General features: G+C 47.2%; 1 protein-coding gene across 1 annotated transcript in view; it reads left to right on the top strand.

Moving 5' to 3' along the window:
• Window positions 1-27,742, top strand: part of LOC124712081 (homeobox protein cut) — a 202,344-nt gene that overhangs the window by 116,532 nt on the left and 58,070 nt on the right. The window contains exons 2-6 of the mRNA XM_047242377.1: window positions 15,650-15,831; window positions 21,306-21,427; window positions 26,063-26,815; window positions 26,978-27,162; window positions 27,464-27,685. Of these exons, the coding sequence (XP_047098333.1) occupies window positions 15,650-15,831; window positions 21,306-21,427; window positions 26,063-26,815; window positions 26,978-27,162; window positions 27,464-27,685 (1,464 nt within the window). The remainder of the gene's footprint in view (window positions 1-15,649; window positions 15,832-21,305; window positions 21,428-26,062; window positions 26,816-26,977; window positions 27,163-27,463; window positions 27,686-27,742) is intronic.

Raw genomic sequence — 27,742 nt, forward strand, 5'->3', positions numbered from 1 at the left:
CGAAACATTTCATCATCATTGCGTCTGGAAAGAAAACGTTATGGCTGTTACCACCTCCTACGTTTCTGTATTTTCACTTGGGAGAGTATCATTAATACTGACGTACTTTCAAGAGAAAGGTAGGAAGAAAGGTGGTTAGCAATGAACGTACAGTCACTGAGAACCAATGTAAGAACAGAGGCATGGAGTAGATGAAATTGGTAACGGTATTCTTAAAGGAACCATCATACCACTAGAATAATTTAGAGCCATATTGACTGTTAATCGACTGTGACTGTTTCAAAAATAAGGCCAGATTTTACCAATATCCGTACCAGTCACAAAATTTGTTGACTATTTAAATTATTTTATCAGCACCGTGTTTCGAGGTTAGACCTCATCATCAGGCGACAGTGCCAGAACAAAAAGTACTGAACACAGATGCACACTGATATTACAGACTTTACAAAGGAACTTTAATATATTGTCCATTTGTGTTAAATGTTTTTTGTACTGCCAGTGTAGCATGATGAAGAAGACTTCTAATCTCGAAACATGTTGATCATTAAATGAGTCAAGTAATCAACAAATTTTGTGCCTGGTAGTGGTATTTGTAAAACCTTTTCATAGTATTAAGAATTTAATGGAGTATACGGAAAATTTGACTCTGAAATTTGAACTCCCGCCCGTTTTCCCTGTGTGAACACCGTGTGTTGACACCTGCACTGCTTCAAAAAATGGCTCTGAGCACTATAGGACTTAACTTCTGAGGAGGTCATCAGTCCCCCTAGAACTTAGAACTACTTAAACCTAACTAACCCAAGGACATCACACACATCCATGCCCGAGGCAGGATTCGAACAAGTGACCGTAGTGGTCGCGCGGTTCCAGACTGTAGCGCCTAGAACCGCTCGGCCACACCGGCCGGCTGCACTGCTTCCCTCGTTGTAGAGGACATGCGAATAAACACACAAAATGTGAATTGGGAGTACTAGACGAATCATCAGAATGGAATGATTAGGTCCTGAACCTCGCACATTTTGGATACTGGGGTGTTAGGCTGTAGTACCCGAATATGTTGACCGAATTATTGTGCTATTTCAAGCGATCGTTCGATGAGTTCCTTATAGGTATGTGGCATAATATAGCCGACGGATAAGACAAAACAAAGCTCGTAACAGTAGCCAGCAGATGGCAATGTTTTTTAAGACGCTTCTGTTAGGGGACGGGTCGGATAAAAAAAAAATGAATGTATTTTCCAGCAAACCTTTTAACAAGACGCCGCCTGGGGTGGGGAAGATAAAAAGAAGGGAGGCCTTTAAAAGGCGGACAGTTTTGTAAGAAGTGGGTCGGCAGCAGGCGTGCGAGAGTCCGCGCCAGGGGCCAGCGCGGCTCGGCGCCTCCGCCGACGCCGCACTGTGCTCTGCTGTGCCCGGGTTGCTTGTGTTTAGTTCCTCGGCAGGCGGGCGGGCGAGCAGTAGCCTTTTCGCTCCGTCCCTCTCCAGCGCCACCATCCGTCTCTCCTTATTCCTCTTTATTTGAGTATAATTATTGATTATTGGAGGACGGAAGGCTAGTTGAGCTGCCAGTTCAGGGTGGAGACGCGGGTGAAAGGGGGAAGGGAGCCGGCGAGGAGGGGCGGCTCCGGGGGGGAGGAGGGGAAGGGGCCGTATAAGAGAGGAGGAGGAGGAGGAGGAGGAGGAGGAGAGAGAGAGATAGAGAGAGAGAGAGAGAGAGGAGCTGGAGGCGGCGGCGCGGAGAGGTGCGGAGGCGGCGGCGGCAGCGCGGGGGCGGGTGGGCGAGTGATTAAGCTCTATACGGCTCCATCGCTTCCCCGCCGAGTCTTGCGTTTGCTACTGACAATTAGACAGATACGCTAAGTCTGCTATCGATTTATTTCAGAGCAAGACTGCCGGCCTCCCTCCATCCCTCGAAACGGGGGGAGGGGAGCGGGAGGGGGTGGAAGGAGAGTTGCGGCACAGTGGTGAAGCCGTGGACGACGCGAGGGGCGGGGGATGGGGGTGGACGACGAGCGGAGGGGAGGGAATCTGGAAGGGGTGTGAGAAGCACAGCTAGCGAGGGGAGGGCAGTCCCTCTGTATGTTGTGAGATATATCGAGGAAAGTAAAGGGAATGTCTACATGGACGGCGTCGCCTTCCTCCGCTCCCGCCGCTGCTCAACGTAAGTGTTACTGGCGCTTCTCGCTTTCCCGAAGCTCCTCTTTTTTTCCCCCACTTTTTTCTCCCAAACCCTTCCCAGCAACGCACAGCTTTATATTTTCGCTCCATCTCCTTTCCTTTATAAATATGTATTAGGCGCAGGAAATTTCCACTCGATCAACAATATCTATTTCTTCTATGTAGTACCACCTCCGAGTCCACCTGCGTGCATTTTGCACTTACGCGCCAGTGCTAGCTGCTCTGTCCTTTGTTTGAGAACGACGGTTCAAACCCGCTTCCGGCCGTCCTCATTCAGGTTTTCTGTGATTTCCCTAAATCGCTTCAGGCAAATGCCAGGATGGTTCCTTTGAAACGGCACGGCCGATTTCCTTCCCCTTCCTTCCCTAATCCGTGCTTCTACTCCGTCTATAATGACCTCTTTGTCGACGGGGCGTTAAATACTTAACTCCTACTCCTCCAGTACTTTTCTAAAAACATTCTTTCGCTCACCTAAACCCTGCCCCTAAGTGTAAATGGCATAGGCAACTCCGCCCACTGCTTTGCCGTCTCCTGCTGCTCAACCTCGCGAATTTTGTGCCTCGAACCTCCATGTTTTGTTGTGCTGCTTAACGAAAAACGGATTTAGCTGTTTGTGTTCTCAGAGCAAAGGAAAATTTGAACCCTAATTATTATCTTTCCCAGTCGTTATTCTCCTTTAGACAGGAACGGTAGAAAAGCACAAGGAACAAATACAAAATTTTCTGTTCCCTGCCAGACTCACACTTGGCCTATTTCTTATATTTTAACGACAACAGGGATGATACTCAGACGAAAACAAACTAACCACCTACATGGGAATCAGCTACATTTACACCGATCTTCAAGCGACTTTCTCGAAAAGTCCTTGACCTTCTTCCCAACAGCTGCTTAGCGGTTAGCACACTGGACTCGCATTCGAGAGGACGAAGGTTCAAATCTTTGTCTGCGCATCCAGATTTAGGTTTTCCGTGATTACCCTAAAATCGCTCCAGGTAAATGATGGGATGGTTCTTTTGAAAGGGCACGGCCGATTTCCTTCCCCCTCCTTGAAACATTCCGAGCATGTGCTCCGTCTCCCGTCTATCTTTCCCAAAAGCACTCCAACATAATACGACGCAATTTTTTACAACCACACGATGCTGAAGATAGTGATCGATTGATCCGCTGCCGACGACTTTGCCAAACTGATGTGTATGCTATTTATTCTTAAAGACACACTGGCTATTCGTCTCGTGCCTTGTTATACGTTGCCGTTGAGCGACCTCTAACGTTTGAGTACATCTTAGTCGTTGTTTTAAATACAGTAAATGTGGTATATTGAAATATTTTACACTATGACGTAGTCGGGTCGTTTACTGGCTGCTATTCTCTTACGAGGTTTCACCCCCGGTTACAAACGGCATAGTCATCCAGTGTTAATGTCAAGCAAAGGCGAGACACAGAAGTTATCAAAATCCCAGTTCCTTCCGTATCGCAGTTAGTTCCGTGTTTCGCGGATTATATTCACAATAGACGCCGAGATATGTGCTGTCTCAATTCCGCAAAAGATTAGAGTGATTTACCAAAGTGAACAAAAATACCGTTCTTTCAGTAGAATGCTTCTCGTACATCCAATCCACACTAATTCGGTGGCACGTTACCTTCATTCTGTGGCCACTACATTCCAACATACAGAAATTATAATTTCTTAGATCTTGTCGCGCCAACTGAAATTTTCCGCCCCATGGATTTTCATCTCATTATTCAGCTGCAAGTATTGTAATTTTCCTTTCGGTTCTCTCTTACGTTACGCGTATCAGCTGATGGTATCACATTATTCTTTTTCTTGTCCTCTTATGTTTCCTTTCTTATCTGTCAGTTTTACATTTTCTCGATATTGTTCCTTTACTTTTATCTCATCACAGAACTGTTGATATTATGAACGCCATTTACTGTTTAGAGAGATATTAAATCATCACCTCTCCTGCTGCTTTAAGGCTGTTTTTATTCTTTAATTTAATACTTCCGGATACAGTATCTTGATAGATTTTTCCTTAAAGTTTTCCGTTTTTCTTTTGTCGTAATTTGTTCATTTTCCATACCCCTCTCAATAGCCTTTTTTTGGATGTGATGTTATTTATACCCAACCCCTCCCCCCCCCCTCACCCCGTGTCCTCCACATTACGCCATTCGGTCAAAAGCGTAATATATGGCATCTGTTTACTATGATAACAGAACTAGAGACGTAATAGATCTTACAAGTGATGTAAATATTTAATGGTGCTGGACCAATAGCGTGTTTCTCCATCCTGCTGTCTTTAATCTGTAGTAACCGCCAAACCAGTGGAAAATGATGCACTACAGTACGGCCACACACTCGCAACTCGACAACGAAATTGACGGGCAGGAAGTATAGAGATGATTTCGCCACTGGCCGCTCACCAGAGAATTATTTATTGAAAGATTACAGCCACAGGTCGCGTATTATTTGTTTTCATTTGATGATTAACGTGCTAATTTTCATTCATTGCCCTGGTGAAAACAGTCTGTGTCGATGATGGTGCCGAGCGGGGAATTGAACCCCTAACTAGGGCAATAAATATCTCAGGATGTTTCGTACAATGAACGAAACTAGTTAATAAATCAAACAATACGCAACTGTGGCGGTTTATCTGTACATAAATTGCAATGGTCGGCGTGTCCGCTACATACGATGCCTGCGAACGCTACATTTATTTAATTATTTTGGTGTAAACACATCGACATATCGCGCAGTGATCTAAAATGGATCATACGAAGAAAGGCGCACAGTGCAGATCCTCGCAAGTCATCCACTAGTTGCCTGAACGTATTGGAAGGAGATCAAGTCTTCCAACACGCCCGCAGTGTTCGCAGTACATTTTGGACGGAAGGTACAGACGAGAGGCAGTACGATATAAGGAATAGGGTGCGGAGTTGCTAATCGATAACCTGACTGGTGGTCTAAGCGGCGTCGGCTGCCGCCTTTGTCGGGAGACGGCATCTCCGGACGCGAAAGCACGCGCCCGGCCGACCCGGCTACACCTGCTGCCTCCGTCCGAATGCGCAGGTATTTGTTGTCAGCCGGCAGATCCAATATCTGGCGCGGCGCGGTGCGGCGGGTCCCGAGAAAGAGACAGAAGCTGCCATTGTTCTGCTGAGATAACTCATGCAAGATTGGAGGCAGGCGGAAAGGGTTGTAGCGGGCCCGGCGCTGTCGGAAGGTGTGCGGAGGCGGAGGGGGACGGCGTCGTGCGCGGCGGAGGCGGGACGCGGGGGCGGGCTTGATTTGGATTCTCCAGCAGCTCCTGTCTGGCTGTCGGTCGCCGGGCGGCCTCCGCAACCCTCCAATAGGCGGCATGCAAATATTCTATAACAAGGTTTGGCATAAAGCGCCTCCATTCGCCCGCCGCCTGCCGTACCCACCCCACAGGCCTGTCAGGTCTCGGCAACCCTAACGCACTTGCGTGATCGTCTTACCAACGTTCATCTGAATCCCTTTGCAGAGACGGCCTTACACGTCCTGTGGGCACTGCCACAATAGACTCTGTTCGCCGCGTCTGCGGCTCTGGAGTGGGAGTAAAACTGTAGTCACACCCGAGTTGTGTTCCAAGTCCTCGGTATACATGGCTATCCTGTGAAGAGGGTTTCATGCAGTAACAACGGATACATTAAAATATTTTGCACGGTCGCGGACATAACACTCGTTAGGTTTTGTAGCTCTTGAGGATGTAAAAGCAACGTCCGTATCTACATATGAATTTGTATATTTTATAGTTAATCCATTTGCCGGCCGGTGTGGCCGTGCGGTTCTAGGCGCTTCAGTGTGGAACCGCGAGACCGCTGCGGTCGCAGGTTCGAATCCTGCCTCGGGTATGGATGTGTGTGATGTCCTTAGGTTAGTTAGGTTTAAGTAGTTCTAAGTTCTAGGCGACTGATGACCTCAGATGTTAAGTCCAATAGGGCTCAGAGCCATTTGAACCATTTTTGAACCAAGTTAATCCATTAACTCATATGACAAGTCTTCCAGCCTCGTCTCTAACTGCGCATATTGTGTTTGGCATGCTTCAAATGTTTGAGGAAAGACGTCTTAAGAGGCAACAACGCTGCTATAGAAATGCTGTTATTTATTCTTTAAAATAGTTCAGAACTTCTCATCTTTTGGCTGGTCTTAACGTTTCATCCTGTATAATTTACAGAGGAAACCCCTTGACATCGAGTGGAGCGCCGTGTAGTGTCATTGTATACGCATAAGACACTATAACAGATCAATAGCCACTAAAATCAGTATTTTGTTCCCAGTACGTGGACATTTACGACGATACTTCCCGTTTACAATTATTTTATCGTCATAAAATGAAATACTACACATATTTTTTTTACTATTCGCACGGGAGTATATCAGTTTCTCTTACCGTCTTCCACGATCTTTCTTTCTTTCTTTTCTTTTTTTCCGAAGTAGTACCGCCTACTGATCACAATTAGTCCACACCGCTGTAACTGTAACGGAACATCAGGTACTAAACTAGCAGTTTTATTTCCCTGCCTGGAGTTTTATGTTGCAACTTCGCATCGGCAATTATTTTTCCGTCGTGAAATGAAATACTACACATATTTTCTTTAGTACTCACTCAGGGGGGTATGAATTTCGCTTCCTTCTTCCACAATCATTTTCTCAGTGATGCTTTCTCCTGAAAATAACTCAGTAATTCTCATAGGACAGAAGTCTAATTACGTAAAAGATAAAAAAATAATTAATACTCCTAACGTGGGTATGTTAAATGTGAAGGAACATTTGTGCGAGTCGTGTATAAAACGGCCAAGCTCTATGGCTCTCGCATTCGGGAGGACGATGGTTCAATCCCGCGTCCGGCCATCCTTACGTTTTCCGTGATTTCCCTAAATCGCTCCAGGCAAATGCCGGGATGGTTCCTTTGAAAGGGCACGGCCGACTTCCTTCCCCGTTCTTTCTTAATCCGATGAGACCGATGACCTCGCTGTTTGGTCTCTTCCCTCAAACAATGCAATGGCTCTGTCGCATAAGCATCATCATATATATAGAGGTGTAGCGTTTCCGTCCGCCTGACTCACAACAGCGACACGCTGTATTGGAGACCATAAGCAGTGAACAAGTAAGCAGACTGCCAGCAACAGTCATCCTTGAGGTGGCAAAGAGGCCATCGCAATACTCATAGAAAGGTCATACATGTAAGAGAAGAAAAGCACATTGTTACGATGCTTGTGATTTTGAAGTGGAGATAGGCGAGGCTTTAAGCCTGCAGAACTGATGGACAATGGACTGGGCAAATTATTTTGTGGTACCTACGTGTTAAGATACGTCCTAGAAGACGACAACTTTTTATCTACGATATCAGGGCAGTGGCAGGGTTTACTGGGTGGCACAAAGTTGAAGATCGTAGGATGTATAAAAGTTGGGAAGACACCTTTATCCGACACTGAATAAAACATTGCTGCTGATGTAGATGTTAGCAATAACGAGGCGGTTTAAGATGAAATTCAGCCCTCTTGCGCCTTGTATAAACTTGGCCCCAGGACGCTGTTCTCTCTTGGAGAGTACAATGTGAGAGGAGGTTCCGAAGTGCAACCACAACAACGTACTAGTGCAGAGGTACGGACAAGAAGTTCCGCGCTACGCCAGGCTGTGTTCGCGGCGACAAGTGTTCTGCTGGACCGCCACCCCTCTGCAGGGGCGAGGAGGGGGAGAGAGAGAGGGGGGGGGCGACCAGGAGGCACTTTGCCAGCACCGCCCGCTTTCCAGCGGACAAGATGTTCCGCCTGCTCGGGGCAGGACCAGCTTGTAGGTCACAGCTATCGGTTTCTAATAACAGCTGCCGCCGCCGCAGAGCGCATCCTATCTTCTGCTTCTCGGAGACAATAACATTTCGTTCCATTACCCTCGTACGTCATGCCGTCCGCTACAACGATTGCTCGCGGATTGCTGTCTCTCCGCAGTAATTCCGGAATAAGTGGCGGGCGATCTTTTGGCAACCTTCGACAGCGAGCTATACCAATTTAGGGCACCAGATCGATATCTATAAAGAGCACAGTTCGGGACAGCATCATCCAGTGGAGTCTTGGAAGGCTACTGCGGAGTCTAAACAACTGCAACATGTAAGGAAATAAAAAGAAGTATAAGCACACCGGATGAAAAAATTGTCACCTCCACGAGACATTGCGCTAATATCTTCTAAACCTCTTCTAACGTTGATAATCATTCCAAATCGACGAGGAAGATAATTTAAAAGTTTCTTCCTGTACGCCATATCCAGGTGAAGGCGGTAGTCAGATGATTAGAGCTAGCAGATTGCGGGTATGTTCGGTTGCTAGATTCACTCGCTGTTCGAAATAGTCCCAGACAGGCATTTTCTAGAGGATTTAGTCGACCAGACTTGATGACTGCCTGAGGTGTAGCCAAGCCTGCAACGGGCGCATGCAGCACTGTGAACACAGTTGTTGTCGTCTTTGAAGACAGGAACATATTCATAATGGAGATGTCTAAGAACGGGCAACACTTGATTTTTACAGAAATCTGAATGAATAGACGCAAGTCGTTGTACGAAAAGTCCCCGAAACATCGGCAGAACCATATCTGGCCTGAACTACAACCCCCCACACGCATCTGCACTCGACGCCATGAGTCATTTGAAAAGAGGCAAAATGCCTCTGTGAGCAATGGCCTTTTCCGAGGTACCCGACTCGAAATGACGACTGCATGCAGTTCCCTTCGGAAAGTCTGCTTAACTGGTTGAGATGGAGTTGTATTCTCTGACATTCTGGTTTGAAAATGACTGTTATTGGCAAGGAGTGTCATTGGTCCTCGGTTTCTGTCGGTCACAATATTCTTAGGGCGCCGTGTTACATGACTATGAATGGCGTTCTAGTGTGCACGTCAAAACACGATAGCTCCTTTCTCTCATGTCTTTACTTTGACCAGTATTACGGTGGCGATTATTTACAACTGACTTACCCTGCCGAGATTTACGTTAGCGGTGGAGGGTTACTTGACAGCCTGGTAGCATTGTTGTGCCATCTACGGCACTCCGAAGTGACCAGGGTGCTGCTTGGAAGGGATGACTAAATTTTTGTCCTCAGAGCCTATTTAACCGAGTGCTTCCAGTTGCGTACCAAGCTTTTCTAAACCGCTGCCACGAGAATGTTGTATCTGCTGTACATAGCGGGCGGCGCAACTGATGATGCAGCAGCGGTCAGTCTCTAAGAGATTAACCGCCGAGGGAAACAGGTGCGCGCTGGAATCGGCCCGTACAGCTAGCGCTGCCGCATCCCCCCGGGCCGGTGCGCCAAAGGAAAGCGCCCGCTTTTGTATCGGCCGGGCTGACCGTCGGCGGGGGGGGGGGGGGGGGGGGGGGTCCTAAGCTCAACAGCCGCGGGCGTCGCATGGCGCCCCACGCTGCTCCGTGCCGGCGGTATCTGTGCGCGCGGATAGACAGACGGGCTGCAGAAAACTCCCTGCCGCATCGTACTTTCAAATCACTCGGGCAATTAACGCCGCATCGCAGTTTGTTTAGCCTGCTTGTAAATGACGTAATTTCCAGCCGCTGTTCATTTGCGCGTAACCGTAGCGGAGTGCTGGAGGCACCCGCTCGCCCCGACGAGCGACCGCATCTCTGTTCCAACCTGCCTTGTCTCACGTACTCTGCGCGTCTCTCTCTCTCTCTCTCCCTCTGTACGCATGTACGTGTGTCTGTCTCTATGTGTGTGTGTGTGTTTTTTTTTTCTCGCCGCCCTCGTCTCTCGGTTCCCAGTTCCCTTTCATTTGCGCAACGTCACAGACCTCCCCTCCCCCCCGGCCCCCTCCTACTCGGTGATCAGCAAACGTGACGTGTAACATAAAAAGAACGGCTGCGGAAAAGTGAGTGTCGGCTAAAAGATTGTACCGATGCAAATAATCCGACATTTGCCGAGCAATCAGCTTTGTCTTCTGTTGCGTGTACGTTCGACCGGTTCCTCTGTAGCTAAACTGCGATTAGTAAAACAAACCAACCTCTGTCGTCCCTATTTTTTTTTCAGTTACCTGTATCCTCATTAGATTACTCCGAATTGTCACGCTCAGCTAACTCTGGCGTACTGGGACCATACGATATGCTCCCCAACCTACGACCGCTGCCGCTGCTCCATCCGCTGTCTGAAACGACGTTGAGCAGTTAGAATGGGTGGTGTGCGGCACGCTTCTTTCCGGCAGTTAATGTCGGAGTTATAATACGAAGCCGCTAATTCTGCTTCGAGTAGTTTTCTACTCGAGTGCTCACCGTTGCACACGTCCCTCAGAGAAAAAAAGGCTAGCCAGTCTCCTACAATTTTTCTCCTGTATTAATACGTGCAGACAGAATAGTTCCTTACTTGGCACATGCCCCTTTAAACAGTCCTTTCTCCTCGTAACTGTTTTTCATCGATTTCTTTTCAAGCTTTTTGTTTCTAGCAACTCTCATTTTCATTTAATTTTCACGTCATTCTGACGTCCACTCTTCAGAAGCTTCCAGTTTCTTCATTTCTAATTTTTAACGGTCCACCCATCCCATACCATGCTATATTGCTCCATATGCGTTATTTTAAAATCACCTTCCTTTCTAGATATAAAATTCTTTCATTTCTATTACTACAGCACAGTTTTGCTTTTTAACAAGGGATTTTTCATTTTGTTAACGCTCTTAAAACATTTCAATGACTTCCTCATATCATTTCCGTAATGTTTGTAATGCACGATACTGTCACGCTACGAAGAAATTTACTGTAATTTGCTTCTTTATGAAATACGTGCTTAACCATTCAAGTCATACAATTAATACTGTATGTTATTCACTGGTGTTGCCGAAGCCATTGCAGTATATAAAAAATTAATTTATGTTCAAATCGTCCGTCGACCTCAGGGACCTTAAGATACAAGAGAAGCTAGGACTAAAACAGATCAGGAAGCCCACAGGCGGTCATTTCTTCGTTTGCTTGAAGAAGCTAGAAACTAATGTTGATACGTGTACTAGACTACGAACAGAATAGTGGTAGCCGAGCTGTGGACAACAGTATGATAAGGGGACAAAGTCGTGAACACACGGACGCACGCACGCACACACACACACACACACACACACACACACACACACACACACACTTAAGGTAGCGAGATGTTAACCCGTAATTGAGCAGTAGGATTCGGTACTTTTCCTTGCTAGAGCAGTCTCAGAGTAAGTGCGTGTCTGTTACCCAACCGCACAGTCCTGGTCGTGACAAGAAAAGTTGGAGCCCGCAGTGCGCAGCGATTATAGAAGGGGTTGACGGGGCAAAAAGAGTTGGAGGGAAGCATCGGATCCATCCCACTCCGAGACGAGAAAAAGGGGACGCTGGGGTGACAAAACAAAACACACGCTCGGACAGAGACACAGAAATGTGTAGAGGGGAGAGGAGGAGAGGGGTGGGTAGGGAAGACACAAAGGAGGGGAGGTGGGAAGGGTGGGATCGGGGCGCAGCGGAAGACGAAAAAAAAAAAAAAAAAAAAAAAAGGAGAGAGAGAGAGAAAAGAGGCGTGGAGGCGGATTGCAACGTCCAGTTAGTTTTCTGTCACGTCTGGGAAATGACACGGAGCTGGAATAACGATTCGGGCTGAAAAGGGAATGGACGAAGGACGGACACGTTAAGGGAAGGGGTGGTGGTGGCGAAGCAGGAACTGATAGGGCTGCGGCCTGGTGCCGCCGAGGAAAAGAAAATGAGTGATTCTACCCCGCGCGCGACGCTCGTCGCCATTTATGCGTGCACACACACACACACACACACACACACACACACAGAAGGTTGCAGTGGCAAGTGACGGAGAGTTGAGACTAAGGCGAGCGCTGTTCAGAAGAAATGTCTACGTCGGGGGTGGAATGAGGCAGAGCAAGCACCGAGCAAAATAAATGGACCCGACGCAGGGATGTGGGCCCTTCGAGAATACACACCCACCCACCCACCCACCCACCCACCCATACACACACACGCACACACACACACACACACACACACACACACACACACACACACACACACACACACACACCGGATCGTACGGGTTCGGGGTAGTGCTATAGCGGCGATTTGCAATCTGGAATCCAGCGCTCGGGAATGGATCCTTCTCCTTTCGCAAAGAATGCGGCAGGTAGCTCATTCTTTCTCTTTCTCCCAGCCTTTACCTTCGCTTCTTCTATTGTGTGCACTCGCGAGTGGTCACCAGTCGCTCTCCCTATCTGCCTGTCTGTTTCTTGCGCGGACTTTGTAATCCCTCTCTGATCCCACTTCTAAATCCAGGCTACCCCATCTTCGTCTCTCTCATTCGCAATGCGCGGGAGGGGGGGGGGGGGGAGTTCGTTCTTCTGCGTCCACCGGACCAGCGACCCACTAATACCACCGATGTCCTCCTTTCCCGCCAAACGCGCTGCGATCCAACCACGCCCCCACGCTCTACTGCAGTCAGTTCGTCGTTTCCGCACCCCCGCTCATTGCCGCGAGCGTCAGCCTGCCGAGGGAGTTCAATAGCCATATCGTTTTTAACGGCAGTAAGTAAACAAGCAAGCAAGCTCGTCCGAGCTGCGTGGTTTCTCCGCCACTGCAGCCTCTGCGCATTCTCGCATGAGTAAACGCACTGAGGATGGTTGAGGGGGGGGGGGGGGGGGCAGGGTGAGGCTGTGGCGCCAACTCAGTCGCTAGATCTCCTGGCGAGCCCCACGGTGGGCGCTTCTCCTCTTTATACCCTTTCTTTCGTGCCCCTCCGCATTTAGCTTTCTCTCTCTGTCGAGGAAGGGATCGCAACGCCGCTGCCTCCTCTGCGGGTGTACACCATTTCGTTCATATAAGTGTGCGCGCGTCGTCTATAGATGTGTAAGTCTGTACGTTGGCCGTTTGCGCCGAAGACACTGCAAATGACAGGAGCAGAAATGAGAGAGGGGGGAGGAAAAAAAAGGACGAGAGCAAAAGTGGTTTGCTTATAGGGAAGAGGGGGCCGCCAGCTCTGCGCGTGGGGTTTCGGACAGAGTTAAAATGTATCCTTGTGTTATCTCTGCGTCCTCCCCTCTCATTCCCCCGTCCCCCTTTCCGTGGCACCTCAGATCGCGTCGAGGGTGCGACTGGTCCTAACATCTCGCTCTCTGGCATTTCCTTTTTTTTTTTTTCATTATTTCTTTTCCGTCCCAGTCTCTCTCTCTGCGTCTCCCTCTCTCCCGCGGCGGGCCTGCTCAGGTTACTTCAGGCAGGGATGCGGGCGTAAAGGGGTAAGAGGGCGCGGTGGGCCGGTGACTAACGCAGAGTCGTTATTATAGAAATAAGGCCCATAGCTCGGGCACTTTTATAGTCACCGTTGTTTCTCCTGGTATCGCGTCCAGGCGGGAGCCGCATCGCGCTACGTGTGCGCGCCGCCCCTGGCGGGCTGTAAACTGCCGTTCGTGGCTCTTTGAGCGGGGCGCTAAATGCTGTTCGTCTCTCTCTCTCTGTCTCTCTCCCTCTCTCTCTCTCTCCTTCGACCAACCTAAAAGCGTCCGCCTCCTCACAGGCAAGTATCGAGGCTGCGGCTAGCACAGTCGCCATGCGGTTTCCTCCGCTGCACGACGAGTCTGACTTCTTGAGCTCCCCCTCTGCTTACACAATCTTTCGCTCCAAGACAGAATGACTTTGTACTGTTGTATATGGTAGCGCAAAGAGCAGGAAACAATTTTTAAAAAAGACAAACTGTCCACAGAGAAAAGTGAACGAGATTTATTATACAATTTGTTCCTATTTCTTACGGAGGCAAATACAGTGTTTGTTGTTGTGGTCTTCAATCCGAAGACTGGATTGCCCCATATCCCTACGGTAGTTCATCCTATGCAAGTCTCTTCATCACTACATTATTACTGCGACCTACATTCGCTTGTACCTGCTTACTCTATCGTTCTTTAATCTCCCTCTACAATTTCTACACCCTCACACATCCCTCCGTAACCAACCTGACGATTCCTCGAAGCCTGAAAATATGTCCTATTACCGATCCCGCATTTGAATCGAGTCGTGTCATACTTTGTTTTTCTTCCCATTTCATTAGATATCTGATCTAGTGAGTAAAGCAGTCACCAGCTCACCAGCCCAACGTTTGGTGTGATACGACCTACCGAAATAATATTCAGCATTGTTCTTAGCAAAAACTTGTACTGAACTGTTCAACATCCATGTTTCACATCTGTACAAAGCCTCACGTCAGACAAATACCTTCAGAAAAGACTTCCTAATACTTAAATTTACACTCGATGTTAACAAATTTCTGTTTTTTTCTCTGTCGCTTTTCTTGGTATTGCCAGTTTGTATATTATTTTCTATCTACTTCTGCCAATGTCAGTTATTATCCTCCCAAAACAGTAAAACTTGTCTATTAGGTTCATTGTCTCATTTCCTAAATTCATTACCTTATGATCAACTGAATTAATTCGATTACATTCCATTGCCCTTGTTCTACGCTTGTTGATATTCATCTTACAATCTCTCTTCAAGACACTATTTATTCCACTCAGTTGTGGTCACCCACATCCTTTGATGTCTCAGGCGTAATTTATATGTCATCAGCAAATATCCAAGTTATTGCTTCTTCTCCTTCAATTTTAGCTCCCAAACGCAGTAGCACACTTGTAGTTGTGACCATCAGAAACCTTGTCTTAGACACCATAGGGTGAAGAGATGCACACGACAGGTGTTGTAATACGTATGATTATAGTGGTTCTTATGTTCCGGTGCTCCGCGGTACACATTATACTACTTGCGCGACCAAGATTTCCCCTTTGTTAAAGTAAAAGTTGGTAGTGCCTAGAAAGTACATGTGACGCCCTCGCGGATATGAATAGTGCCAATATACGAATCGTGATGGTTGGCTAGTCCTGATTACTGGTCTAATGATGAATGGTACGTGCGCAGCTTAAATGTGTTGTCTTCAAAAATGTTTACCAAGTATATAGATGGTCGGAAATGGTCTGCAGCTCCGCCTCTCTGGAAGTTGGAAAGTTGTCGTAAGGTCTTATGGGTCCAAACTGCTGATGTCATCGGTCCCTAACCTTACGCAAAACTTAATCTAACTTAAACTAACTTACACTAAGGACAACACACAGAGCCGGCCGCGGTGGCCGTGCGGTTCTAGGCGCTTCAGCCCGGAACCGAGAGACTGCTACGGTCGCAGGTTTGAATCCTGCCTCGGGCATGGATGTGTGTGATGGCCTTAGGTTAGTTAGGTTTAATTAGTTCTAAGTTCTAGCGGACTGATGACCTCAGATGTTAAGTCCCATAGTGCTCAGAGCCATTTGAACCATTTGAACAACACACAGAGCCATGCCCGAGGGAGGACTCGAACCTCCGACGGGCTTCTCTGGACTCGTGACTTTAGCGGTAGATTTCCTCGTGAGTTAATCGCAGTATAGCTGTCCAGCTGTGTGACACGGGGCTTCGCCGTGTTGCAGATCGCGCAGCTGCTGGAAGACGTGCAGCGGCTGCAGACGACGCTGTCGCAGCTGCAGGAGTCTTCGGCGGCACAGGTGGCGCGCCTGGAGGAACAACTGGAGCACCGGCGGCAGCACATCGCGCGCCTGGAGAACAGGCTGGACCAGCAGCGCGACTACGATGACCTCAAGCGGGAGGTTAGGTGAGTCCTCACCGGAGTGGATGCACTCCACCGCCTTGCAGCAACGCTGTCTGCCATAGGAGGATAATCACTGCCTCGTAAAGGCAGCTGTGACTACGCTAAATTGTCTGACTTCAAAAACAGCTGAGGTGAGGTGACAGCTGTATCGCAAACCAGAAAAATGAGGGGCACTGACCTCTAAGCTTGAGTGGAGTTTCTTGATCCTCAGTAACACTTTCTACGCCTTCTGTAGATTATATCAGTTCATTCCTCCCTTCATTGTGTAGGTTAATCTTTCTTGCACATTCGGAAATGGCAGCAACGGGCCATTATCCTTCATAGTATATGATACACTGAAGGAGTGGTGATATGTGTAAAGACTGTTGGTCACAGAATAAAGTGTCCGCCCCACAGTGAGCAAACGGTGGAGTAAGTCCAGAAAGGGGCAAAGAAAAGATATCGTGGAGTGAAAAGATGACATGAAATGCGTTCTGCTTGGTTTATATTCTTCCAAATTATCGTAAAGTCCATTTGGTTGTGAATATTATTTGCAAAATGAAATAAAATAAGATCTACGGTGCGATTTACTACTAACGAGCTCCCCCTTGACGTAGATACTGCTAGTTACTGCAGTCTGATTGTTCTTCGAAGATGTTGCTAAACAAACTGAATTTTTATTTGTCTGCCTTTGCGACATTCATAATACACCGTTAGCCTGTCATTGGTAGGAGCAAAACTGTGTAAGGTCTGGAAGGGTTGCTTTTTGGCAGCTGACAACAGACAGCCAATTATTGGGAAAATTTATTGTACCGTAGACAGTTATGAATGGTGGGCAAACATTCACTCTTTGTCCTGTCGTGTCGCTTTATTCGGTACTACAGACAGCAGAGTGAAGGCGATATTGAAGTTGGTAACTCGACAGGGAGTTGTTTTTGCACATAACGTCCTCAATTACTTGTTGTATGTATTCCAATTTTTGCCTTTCCCAACAGTTTATACCCTCTACAGGTCCCTCTAGTACCATGGAAATTATTCCCTGAAGTCTTAACATATGTCCTATTATCGTACCCAGTCTTCTTCTCAATACTTCTTACATTTTTATTTTCTCACTGATTCTGCAAAGAATCCCCTCATTCCTTATCTTATCAGTCCATCTAGTTTTCATTACCTTCTTGTAGCACCACATGACTAACGCTCTCGTCTTTTTCGTAGCCATTTATCAATAGAAATAAGGGGCATTTGGCCTCGGATGCAGAGTCCGATGGCCGTTTTGAGCTGCGAAGTGGATGAAATAACAAAAAGCACAATAACTCTAATGGAACAGTGTCTCGCATATACATTTAATTTAGTGTATGCTGGCGCTCGTCGTTCATATGTGTCCCCGCACTTCCTGTGGGACTCATCAAGGCGAGCGATCGGGAGCACTTCATTGTTATCGTAGTGCTGAAATCGGCCAGCGGATGTGACGTGACGCTCGGTTGATTCGCGCCCTCACCTGTTGCTCGCTGCCGAAAGCACACGTATTGATGGGGGGAGGGCGACGTGTGACGGCCACGAGGGTGGTGAGGTGTGTGTGTGTGTGTGTGTGTGTGTGTGTGTGTGTGTGTGTGAGAGAGAGAGAGAGAGAGAGAGAGAGAGCTGCCACGAAGCGAGCAAATAAAATATTGCGTTCAGTGCCCTCGGCGCGCCGGAACTTGTGTTGTCACAACCATCAGTTTGGCTAAAGATTACGCTGCCGAAACTCACTATGCATGTTGTCCTCAGGCATTATGTATACAACCTGTGTTTTGTTCGGTCCAATTTATTTGGAACATATGCAACGACTAACTCCTCTCTCGAGTAAAAATAAACTTGCAACATGTTCCAGTAGTTTCGGCTGTCTGTAAAGAATATTTAATAATTCCCACTGATGTTCTGTCGTAGATTTCAATTTACGATACGTATTTGCGTTCAACACCACACGCATCGAAACTGTAGATTAACTTCCTTCCGTGTAGTTATCATTCAGTGCCTTACATGTTAGAATTCTTACGTTTATTCACGCTCAGTGTCGTTTGTCAAGCTTTTTACGAGCAAAATATTCGGTTTTCGCAACCTTCACACCATTTATGTTCAACTACGAGTCACTTCACTTGCAATATGCAGTGTGTCTCACCCAAGAGTCGTCAGAAGCATTTTCTCTGGTGTCACGACAGATATTTGCGATTTCATTCTTGCAGTGTGTTGCTGGAATCGGATCAAATAAATACTGCTCGTTGTGCTTCATGTGACGCCCAGCGTCGACGGAAGGCGTCGTTTGGTTTCCCCTTTCAAAGAGAATGATTTTTAAATCGGAATTTTACCTGGCACTTCGAGAGAGCTGTCTCAAATTAGTCTAGTGCAATATTCGTTTCATCAGTATGTATTAACAGGAACAGTAAAACACGAAGAAAAACCTAGAACTCCAGGAGCGAGAGCACAGCCATGGCTCTTGCTGACTGCTACTCCCACGCAACAGCACTGCTCTGCCGCTTTTGGAGTTCTAGGTTATTCTTCGTGTTTTACTGTTCCTGTTAATACATACTGATGAAACGAATATTGCACTAGACTAATTTGAGACAGCTCTGTCGAAGTGGCTCATAAAATTCCGATTTAAAAATTAGTTTTTTCGTAACGGAAAAAGAAACCGACACTTTCCGTCGAAACTGGGTGTCACATGGAGTCTTAATGAACAGTATTTGTTTGGGCTGATTCCGGCTACACACTGCAAGATTGAACATCTAATGAAATACCAGAGGAAATGTGCCTGACGACCCATAGGACAGTGACCCGGTGAATTACAACACCACCTTAGCTAAATTTCATCTGTGGAGTTAGCTCCCATGAAAGATTTTAAATAAATACGTTTTCTGCTGTTTTTAATTGGGTTCCAACGACGTTCTGTAACACTAGATAAGTGCAAAAAAGCTAGAAGGTTGTTCAGCGTCACTGACTTTTTCTTCTCTCCGCTCGAGTTATTTTCTAATGTTATATTATTGTATAGCTATTTTATTCCACGTACATTTCTCTTACGTTATAGAAGCTCACATAGCTAACTGTGAATGACATACAACATATTTCTACGCCTCGGAAGAACAGTAAACATCGGCGGCAACCAATCGGCTCGAAGTTCATCTCTGACGAAATATGTTCCATGTTTACATCGCGGATTTGCGTAGGCCGTAAAGTCTTTAGAAAAACTCGTACATTTGCGCTTCCTCAAAATCCCGAGAATTTCTCAAACGTCACACAAAGACCACAAACGAGAGCGGAATAGCAGAGAGAAGTGAAGGTGACAGGGAAAGCCGTTAAGCCGAATAAACGCGCGCGATATGATGTCAAATACACTTGTATTAACATTTTTTTGTACACTTGGTGCGCAGAGCTTGTGAAATATGTCCTCCTTAGTTACACAAAGAAGTATGCACTGCACAGCTTCTAAAATTCTGACCAAATTCAACTGTTTGTGGGACTACGTTTTCAGACGGGATAAAACGCTTACTGCGGCGACACAGTTTGACGAGATTAGTGGGGCGTGTTGATACGAGTTTCCACGCTCTGTTGTGACACACCAGTTGAGAATATGGACTCAGACCATCTAGCACGGAACAAATTTAAACATTTCATATGAAGCGTGATGTTAACCGATTTTCTGCCTTTTATAAAATTCCATAATTGGTATGGCAAAAGTGAGTCTACCGACTTTTGGGTTTTTGTGTAACGCAACTTAGACGTAATGTGTTTTTGTCTCGTACTGAAAACAGCAAAACCGTGTGTCTTCGCACGACGCGATGTTGCCGCTGTAAAATGAAATTGCTTCTCAGCTGCTAAAGCTAGTTTCCTTATGAGCAAGATGCACGTAAAATTTTTCTCATAACTGGGAGAACCGATGAGAAATTTTCACCTCCGGCGAGGACGAGTAAAAATATTTAATATGTGGGAGAGGAAAGACGATTGGCAGTTATCGGAAAAACGCCTGGCATCTAAGGAACGCGGGAAGTTCTCCCCTATTCGGATGGAAAGAGACCATACAGAACGGAAACTTACGATGGAACACTCCGCTTTCACTGACGTCTGTGTCTAGATAGTATCGATATTCGGTAAATTCTGATGTCGTTTCTAGAAAGGCTAATCAAAAGATACTTTGAAGTTTTTCTTATCCTTTTCTTTGTTAAAGTTGCTCTCTACTGTTTCATGGGCCTTATTACCATTTTTTCATTACTACATTCCGATTATTGGCGGATATTCTCCTTATTTCATGGTGTCAAATACTATGTTTACTTCACAGCTAAAGCCACGTCGATCTCTTACCCCTGCACTTATCTAATACGAACAAATACTTCGCCGCTACAGACCTCGATGTCTACGAAATGCTAGCTGTAACTTCCTCTTTTTTTTCTGATTAATAACTTCGTGCAGCAGATACTATGCGCGTCAGAGATATTGCTTTACACTAAACTATTACTCCAGAAACGGACATCTAAGAGAGTGACAGACGCAGCCTATTTCCATAAGAATTTATAACCATTAGAGCATTTAATGAAAGACATAGGCTTCGAGAATGTCATGAATTTCACAGTGAAGATGGCAGTTCTTGGCGATATTGTAATACTAGTGCTTCATTTCCCAGGGTATTGATTTTCTCCTCGTTCAGATCATGACTTGAGTATGTTACCAGGACAGTCTTACGGCTCCTCGTCTCCAGTAGTCTTTCGCAGCTGTACTTGCAGCTTCTGGTGAGATGTTCAGCTGCTGAAGATTAGTGAAGACAATGTTCCCAGAAGAATCAAAAGTCACACTAGGATTGGCTACCAGAAGACAGCAAAAACTATTATAGCTGGAGAATTTGTTTGCAGTTGTGACTGTAAATGAAATTGTTTTATAATGCAGGGCTGTTTAAAAATATACATCTCGTTTAGTTAATTTTTATTTTATGAAATATAGATTCCTTTTGCTGTCTTCTACGGATAGCCAAGCCTAGTGAATTACAAGTAGTCTAAAGAGAGCTTTGCGAACTTTTTGAATAACCCTGTATTTGTTTCGTGGTGGTACCTTATCCGCGTTCTGTGCTGTTAACTGTGCGGCACGAGTAGTAGTCATAATGTTTTAATCATCACCTCGAAAAAATAGAGTTATATAATACAATCGTGGGTTTATTTTCCGGTACATGTCTGCAGTTCTGGTACATGTTGAAATCTCCTCACCACAGTACCGTAACACGCTGTTAGAGGAACCAAAGGAAAATGGCACAGGCAGTTGCCAAAGTGGAGACTGACTGCCTAATTTTGTTTTGGTTCCTCTAGCTGCTTACTGTGGTACAGTGGCGTGGGGATTTCAGTGTGCACCAGGACGTACACGTACAAACACAAAATTATGTAAATTTATTCTTTCGAGCTATAAAGCCTTATCACTGCCCATCATATAGCTATGCCTACCCGGAGTCAGTGGGCATGTCTAAAGTGTGTTGCTGTTTTCAGTCTGCTGCGGGCGATGGAGCTGCCACTGTCTGGAGACAAGCCGCTGGAGCTTCTGCTCCTGGAGAGGAGCAAGGCGGCTGCGACGGCCCTGCAGGCGGAGGCCAAGACGCCGGAGTCCGCAGGTGGGTGGCTGGACAGATGTGCGCGCGCGCGCTGGAGTAACAGCTACCGCTGCAGCCTCTCGGTCGCCGTCACGGGCATTCGCGGGGAGGGGCTAGAGCAAGAACCTCAGTAGGGCTAGGCGGTGTAAGTACTTCAGGACTGAAATGGAAAGCAGGCACGGGAAAACCTGTGAAAGCGGGAGAAATCGTCTTCTCATATCCAGCAGAATACTAGCATAGGGCGAAAATGAGGACGATGAATATTTCCCAAGGAAACTCGTGATTTTTGAATTGAATTCTGTGGTGTAGAGGTATTTACGGAACGACTACCTGTCTTCGAAATTTCTGACAACGCTTCTGTGCACAATGGTTGTCTTGTGCCCAGAAACGAAACTCACGGATACCGTAGCACGCAATAGGTGTACTCTGCCCTAATAACCAGGAATCTGAGATAGGAAATGTTAAACTCAGACTAGTTGGGAGATTCCTAAGGAAGTCTAAATCGTGTATTAACGAGGTCTTGTAAAAAAAGAAGTATTTTGAGTATTACATTTTATTGCGTGCGTATCGCTGCTCTGCGTTGCCTTAAGACCTAACTGGGTGGTAATGTTAGATGTGAAACGATTCTTACTTGAAGAGAAATACTCTTCGTATCTACATAGCTAAGCATTGTTTATCGAATGAGCGCTCTAGGACGAATATTTTTTGCTCCAAAAGGGACCATCACTTAAAAAAAAAGGTCCTCTGACACGTTAGTTGCACTCACGGGCGCAACAAACTCCACATTCGAGAAGTGTGACGATCAACTCATAAAAAGTGACAGATCACTTCCCGGACGTGGGCATTGTGCCACAGTGGCGATTACATTCACACGGCAGCAAACATCCCACATACCGGTAGGCACACCATACAGAAAAAAGGTGGAGCTTCCGCCTGAAATTGCTTCACTCTGCATCCTGTCGACAAGAGGCAGTCACCTCCGCCCGCAGACGCCCGAGAGGGTGCATATTAAATATAATCGAGTTAGGTAAAATATTACGACGTATGTTTCCTAGGAGTTGGCATTACTGAGAAATGTCGGAGGAAAATTATCGTAGCTGCAAAGTGTTGCATTTAAAGAAATACTAAGTTGTACAACAAAGAAACTGCTATATCTCCTCTTCACCTGTTGCAACCTTCTTTCGATATTTTGAACCATTCATCAAATATTAACGTTTCGTTGCTTCCGTTGCTGCATGTGAATGCTAAATGTACTGTGACGCACGTGAGTGGTATACAGTACTTATAAAATTCAAGATAAAGATCCAGCCAGGACGATACCGTTGTTGTCAACGTGTTAATGTATCTGTTGAGAACGTCACATACACCCAAGTATTGCGACCTGTTCTAGAACGCTGCTCCACTGTTTGGACTCATCATTATTTCTGTCAACATAAATAGAAAGAATCGAGAGATACGCTGCTACACTCATAATAATTCCGTTCAGACTATACTAAAGTACGGGTTTAACTGCTTTGATTGATACGTTAAAATGGCAACTGTCGGAAGGCGAATTTATTGTCACGAAATTCAGTGAACTGGTATCGAGGCAGACCATGGACCGAGTCTACTGCCTTCATTATTTCTTGTGGCTAAGGAATAAGAAAAGGAGAAAGACTTGGAGGCATAGGGACACACAGAAACAGTATTTTCTCGCCCACTCCGTACACTAATGCAAAAGCACAGAGTGGATAGTATTAGAATAAAGTAATCTCCGTTATACACTGTGCAATGGCATGTGCGCTATATATGTAGATATATTTACAGTATTTTACTTTTCTCAGCTGAAAGTACTAAATTCGTAATTAGCTTCCTGTGTGCGACAATTTGCAATAAGAATGGCCATGCGGCTTTTCGCGGATGATGCTGTAGTATACAGAGAAGTTGCAGTATTAGAAAATTGTAGCGAAATGCAGGAAGATCTGCAGCGGATAGGCACTTGGTGCAGGGAGTGGCAACTGACCCTTAACATAGACAAATGTAATGTATTGCGAATACATAGAAAGAAGGATCCTTTGTTGTATGATTATATGATAGCGGAACACACACTGGTAGCAGTTACTTCTGTAAAATATCTGGGAGTATGCGTGCGGAACGATTTGAAGTGGAATGATCATGTAAAATTAATTGTTGGTAAGGCGGGTACCAGGTTGAGATTCATTGGGAGAGTCCTTAGAAAGTGTAGTCCATCAACAAAGGAGGTGGCTTACAAAACACTCGTTCGACCTATACTTGAGTATTGCTCATCAGTGTGGGATCCGTACCAGACCGGGTTGACGGAGGAGATAGAGAAGATCCAAAGAAGAGCGGCGCGTTTCGTCACAGGGTTATTTGGTAAACGTGATAGCGTTACGGAGATGTTTAACAAACTCAAGTGGCAGACTCTGCAAGAGAGGCGCTCTGCATCGCGGTGTAGCTTGCTCGCCAGGTTTCGAGAGGGTGCGTTTCTGGATGAGGTATCGAATATATTGCTTCCCCCTACTTATACCTCCCGAGGAGATCACGAACGTAAAATTAGAGAGATTAGAGCGCGCACGGAGGCTTTCAGTCAGTCGTTCTTCCCGCGAACCATACGCGACTGGAACAGGAAAGGGAGGTAATGACAGTGGCACGTAAAGTGCCCTCCGCCACACACCGTTGGGTGGCTTGCGGAGTATAAATGTAGATGTAGATGTAGATCGTTCCTAGACTTGCTCCAAAAATAGTATGCATATCGATGTACAGAATTTGCTTTCGCCTCTGTGTTCAACACCAACTGTGACGGTGCCAGAGCGCTATGCTTAGCATTAGCAGCTTCAGCTTCTAATTCACATTTCTTTTTCCTGTGTGTATCTCAGCCGTTGCCTGCCTAATGCACGATCTGTATTAGATGTGTATCGTTGTACCCTCTGAGTATAAAGAAAATCGATAACCCCTGTAGCTGCCCGTCCTTCTTCTGTGTCCTTCCTAATTTTTGTTTCGCTGTGATTGTTGTGTTCTGCTAATAAACCTTTTCCGATATATTCCCCCCCCCTTTTTTTTAATAAAATATCTGTCGCTGTTCTGGCATTCCGGACAACCTGCCTGGCTTCAGTGCATGCGCCAAAGTCGAACAGACATTAACCACGCATGAAAACCAACCGTAGTAGAAAAAATGTATGTTTATTTTTCTTTATCATTAACAGTTATCCTTAATATACATGTTTACTCTTCAGAGGAAGTCAGCTTGATTGCCTTTTTAATTCCTCCCACACGTAAAAGTTGAAAAGTATGGCAGCTTCATAAAACTGGCGTCTAGTTAATTTGTTTCTGTAACCACTTATCAGGCTAACTTCGTAAAACTGATTCAGTGTGCTATATAAATACATCGCCTCATAGAAGCTATAACTAAGAAACAGGTGTAAAAAAAGCGGCTAAACATAAATATACGACGGTAATTAACATTGAAATAATTTCATTTGTAGCTACCAGATAACATTAACAAAATTTATACCATTATGAAGTTCTGTTAATGCGCAGAATTTTCAGGTTATAAATCTGGGGCTTGTAAGTGTGTGTAACTGCAACGTTTCAGTTGTGGTTACCGACAACTACGTGAGATATAGGTGGTTACATCCAGTGCCTGTTCAGAGTGCAGAATACTCTGGGTGCATCCAATTTTCAAGCAGTTACCTACGTTTTTGTATTGTAATAAATGATGTCAGAAAACATCTGCTTTTTTTTTAGTTTCCATTAATCTGTGATTGCCATAGATACTGGCAAACAACAGGTATAAATAGCCGTAGCTCACAAACGATAAAAATTTTGTCCGGTAGTATTACCACGGTAAGCTGACACTGTCTATTGACGTCACCTTCTAACAACATCATACAAAAGGAGAATCACAGCATCATAGTTTTACAGTGCCTCCGATGAATTAAGCAAGAGCTGCAGAGGAAAAACGTGTTTTTTTCCTGAAGTGTGGGATCAGCTTAGTTTTTTAATGGGACCGTATGATAATTCTGTACTATCACACTAGGCCTAATAAGACAGTTTTTAAAATACTTGTATGGTATTGTATTTGAGCGAATAGATATTGTTGAAACAGCTGTAACTTGGTCATGTGGTCCTCAACCACACCAACGGCACTATGGCGTTGAACCGTTTCAGTACTTCCATTGAAGGGAAGCATCATGCGATCGTCCTTCATACAAGTTCGTCTAGTCGAAAAATCTACTAACTTCAATACTTTTTTCAAAAAATTAGATCATTTAAATCGTCTCCTTAAGCTTCTGTTAATAGTCTAAAATTACAACGACGTTTAACTCGAATCACGTGAACCTCAGTGCGTAGAAAGCAAGGTAATGTAGGCCAACAAACACCATTCGAATGCGAATAAAACATGTGCTGTCGTGAGTTCCTCCCTCTGATTTAAATAAAATATGATTAGAATGTCGCAGCAACCTCGGCATAAAGTCGAACAGCAAATTTGTGTGTTACACAGTTGCAAAGATGAAAGACGGTTTCATACTTTACGTCCGTCGCAAAATGGGCTGGGGGGGGGGGGGGGGTCCATTCCTTTCTTGGAACATATTCGGGAGAGCGTCAGAATACAAGAATCACAGCGAGACAAAAGCGGCATTCCCCGTGTGTTTGCAGGGCTGCTGGGCGCGCCCGCCACCGCCCCCACGCCCCTGGGCGGCGCGCAGCACCTGCACCACGGGTCCCTGCCGCCCACGTCCGCCTCCACAGCGGTGCCGCCCCCGCACTTGCACCACCTGGGCGAGCCGTCGGCGCTCGGCCCGCCTCCGCCCGTCCCGCACCCTCTGGACCCGCTGTCCTCCGCCCCCGGAGTCCAGCAGGCACCGCCCCCACCGCAGCCTCCGTCCACCCCGTCCTCCTCCTCCGCCTCCTCCGCACCCTCCGCGCTGCCACAGCAACAGCCTCCGCCGCCCCCGCAGACGCCGTCTTCGGCGCCGCAGACCCCTGCCCCGCACTCTTCCGCCCCCTCGGCCACGTCGGCGGCCGCGGCGGCAGCTGCGGCGGCGGCCGCGGCGGCGGCTTCGTCGTCTTCCCCGTCAGCGGCGGCGGCGGCGGCAGCGGCCGCCATGCTTTTCCCGCCGCCGCTGCAGAACGTGGAGACGTTCGGCTCGTTCCTCGGAGAGGAGATCGTGGCCAACTGGAGGCGGTCCCTGGAGCGCACCATCCTCAGCCAGGGGCACCCGGTGGGCCACCCGGGCGTGCCCCCCGCGCCCCCGGGCCAGCCCCAGCAGCCGCAGGTGTCGGCCCCCGAGCACATGCAGCCGCCGGCCTCGAACCAGCAACCCTCTCTGACGTCAGTTCGCTCGCCCCCAGATCTCCTGCAGCAGCAGCAGCAGCAGCAGCAGACGACGCCGCAGCCTCCGTCTCAGGGTGGCGGCTCGGGCGCGCCGTCGCCGGTCGCGCGGACGCCACCGGCTCCGTCGTCGTCGTCATCGTCGTCGTCCTCGTCCGCCGGCTCGGCCGCCGCGTCATCGGCCGGCGCATCCCCGGCGTCGGCGTCCGCGTCGCTAGTGAATACGACGCCCGCCATAGCCAGCCCGCTATCGGCACCACTGGACCACCCAGGTCACCACCACCACGCCAGCCACCACCACCACCACCACCACCACCACCAGCAGCAGCAGCAGCAACAGCAGCTACTGAACGGCAGCCCACGTACGCCGCCGGACAGCAGCGGACCCGCCGCGACAGACGCCGTCACCAGCAATCCGGGACTGGTATGTACCACTAACATCCTCTACGTAACCTGCATTAAACATTAGCGCTTTGTGGAGCCGTATATAAAAATTCGATCCTTTGTATCAGTGCTGCAGGCACCCTTCATGTGTAGGACAATGTTTACCACTCAGCGGTACCCTGTCCTTGAAGATAGCATGCATTTAGCGTTCGAACTGCGTATCACTTTTCCTTATATCCGTAGTTGTCAACACCTACAGTCTTCTCATAGGACGCAATTGATTAAAGAAATAGTTAGGGATTGTCCGCTAGCGAGTGACGGTGGAGCGGTGTCGGTCGCAGGTGATTCCGCCGCCGCCCACGAGTACGCCGACGCTGCCTCCCTCCTCCGCCGCCCCCATGTACTTCCGCAGCCCAGCGGACGAGGCCAGCATGAAGAGCCCCTTCCGCTTCGACGACCCGCGCAGCCCGTTCCGCTTCACCGACGACTCGCCCGTCGGCGGCGTGGCCCGGCTCGGCGAGTCGCTTATCCCCAAGGGAGACCCCATGGAGGCGCGCTTGCAGGTGAGTCCCAGCACGGTTTTATGTGGTGTCATAGTCCATTATCACATCGAAAAAGTC

Source organism: Schistocerca piceifrons, chromosome 8, assembly GCF_021461385.2.
Source record: "Schistocerca piceifrons isolate TAMUIC-IGC-003096 chromosome 8, iqSchPice1.1, whole genome shotgun sequence".
Taxonomy (NCBI): domain Eukaryota; kingdom Metazoa; phylum Arthropoda; class Insecta; order Orthoptera; family Acrididae; genus Schistocerca; species Schistocerca piceifrons.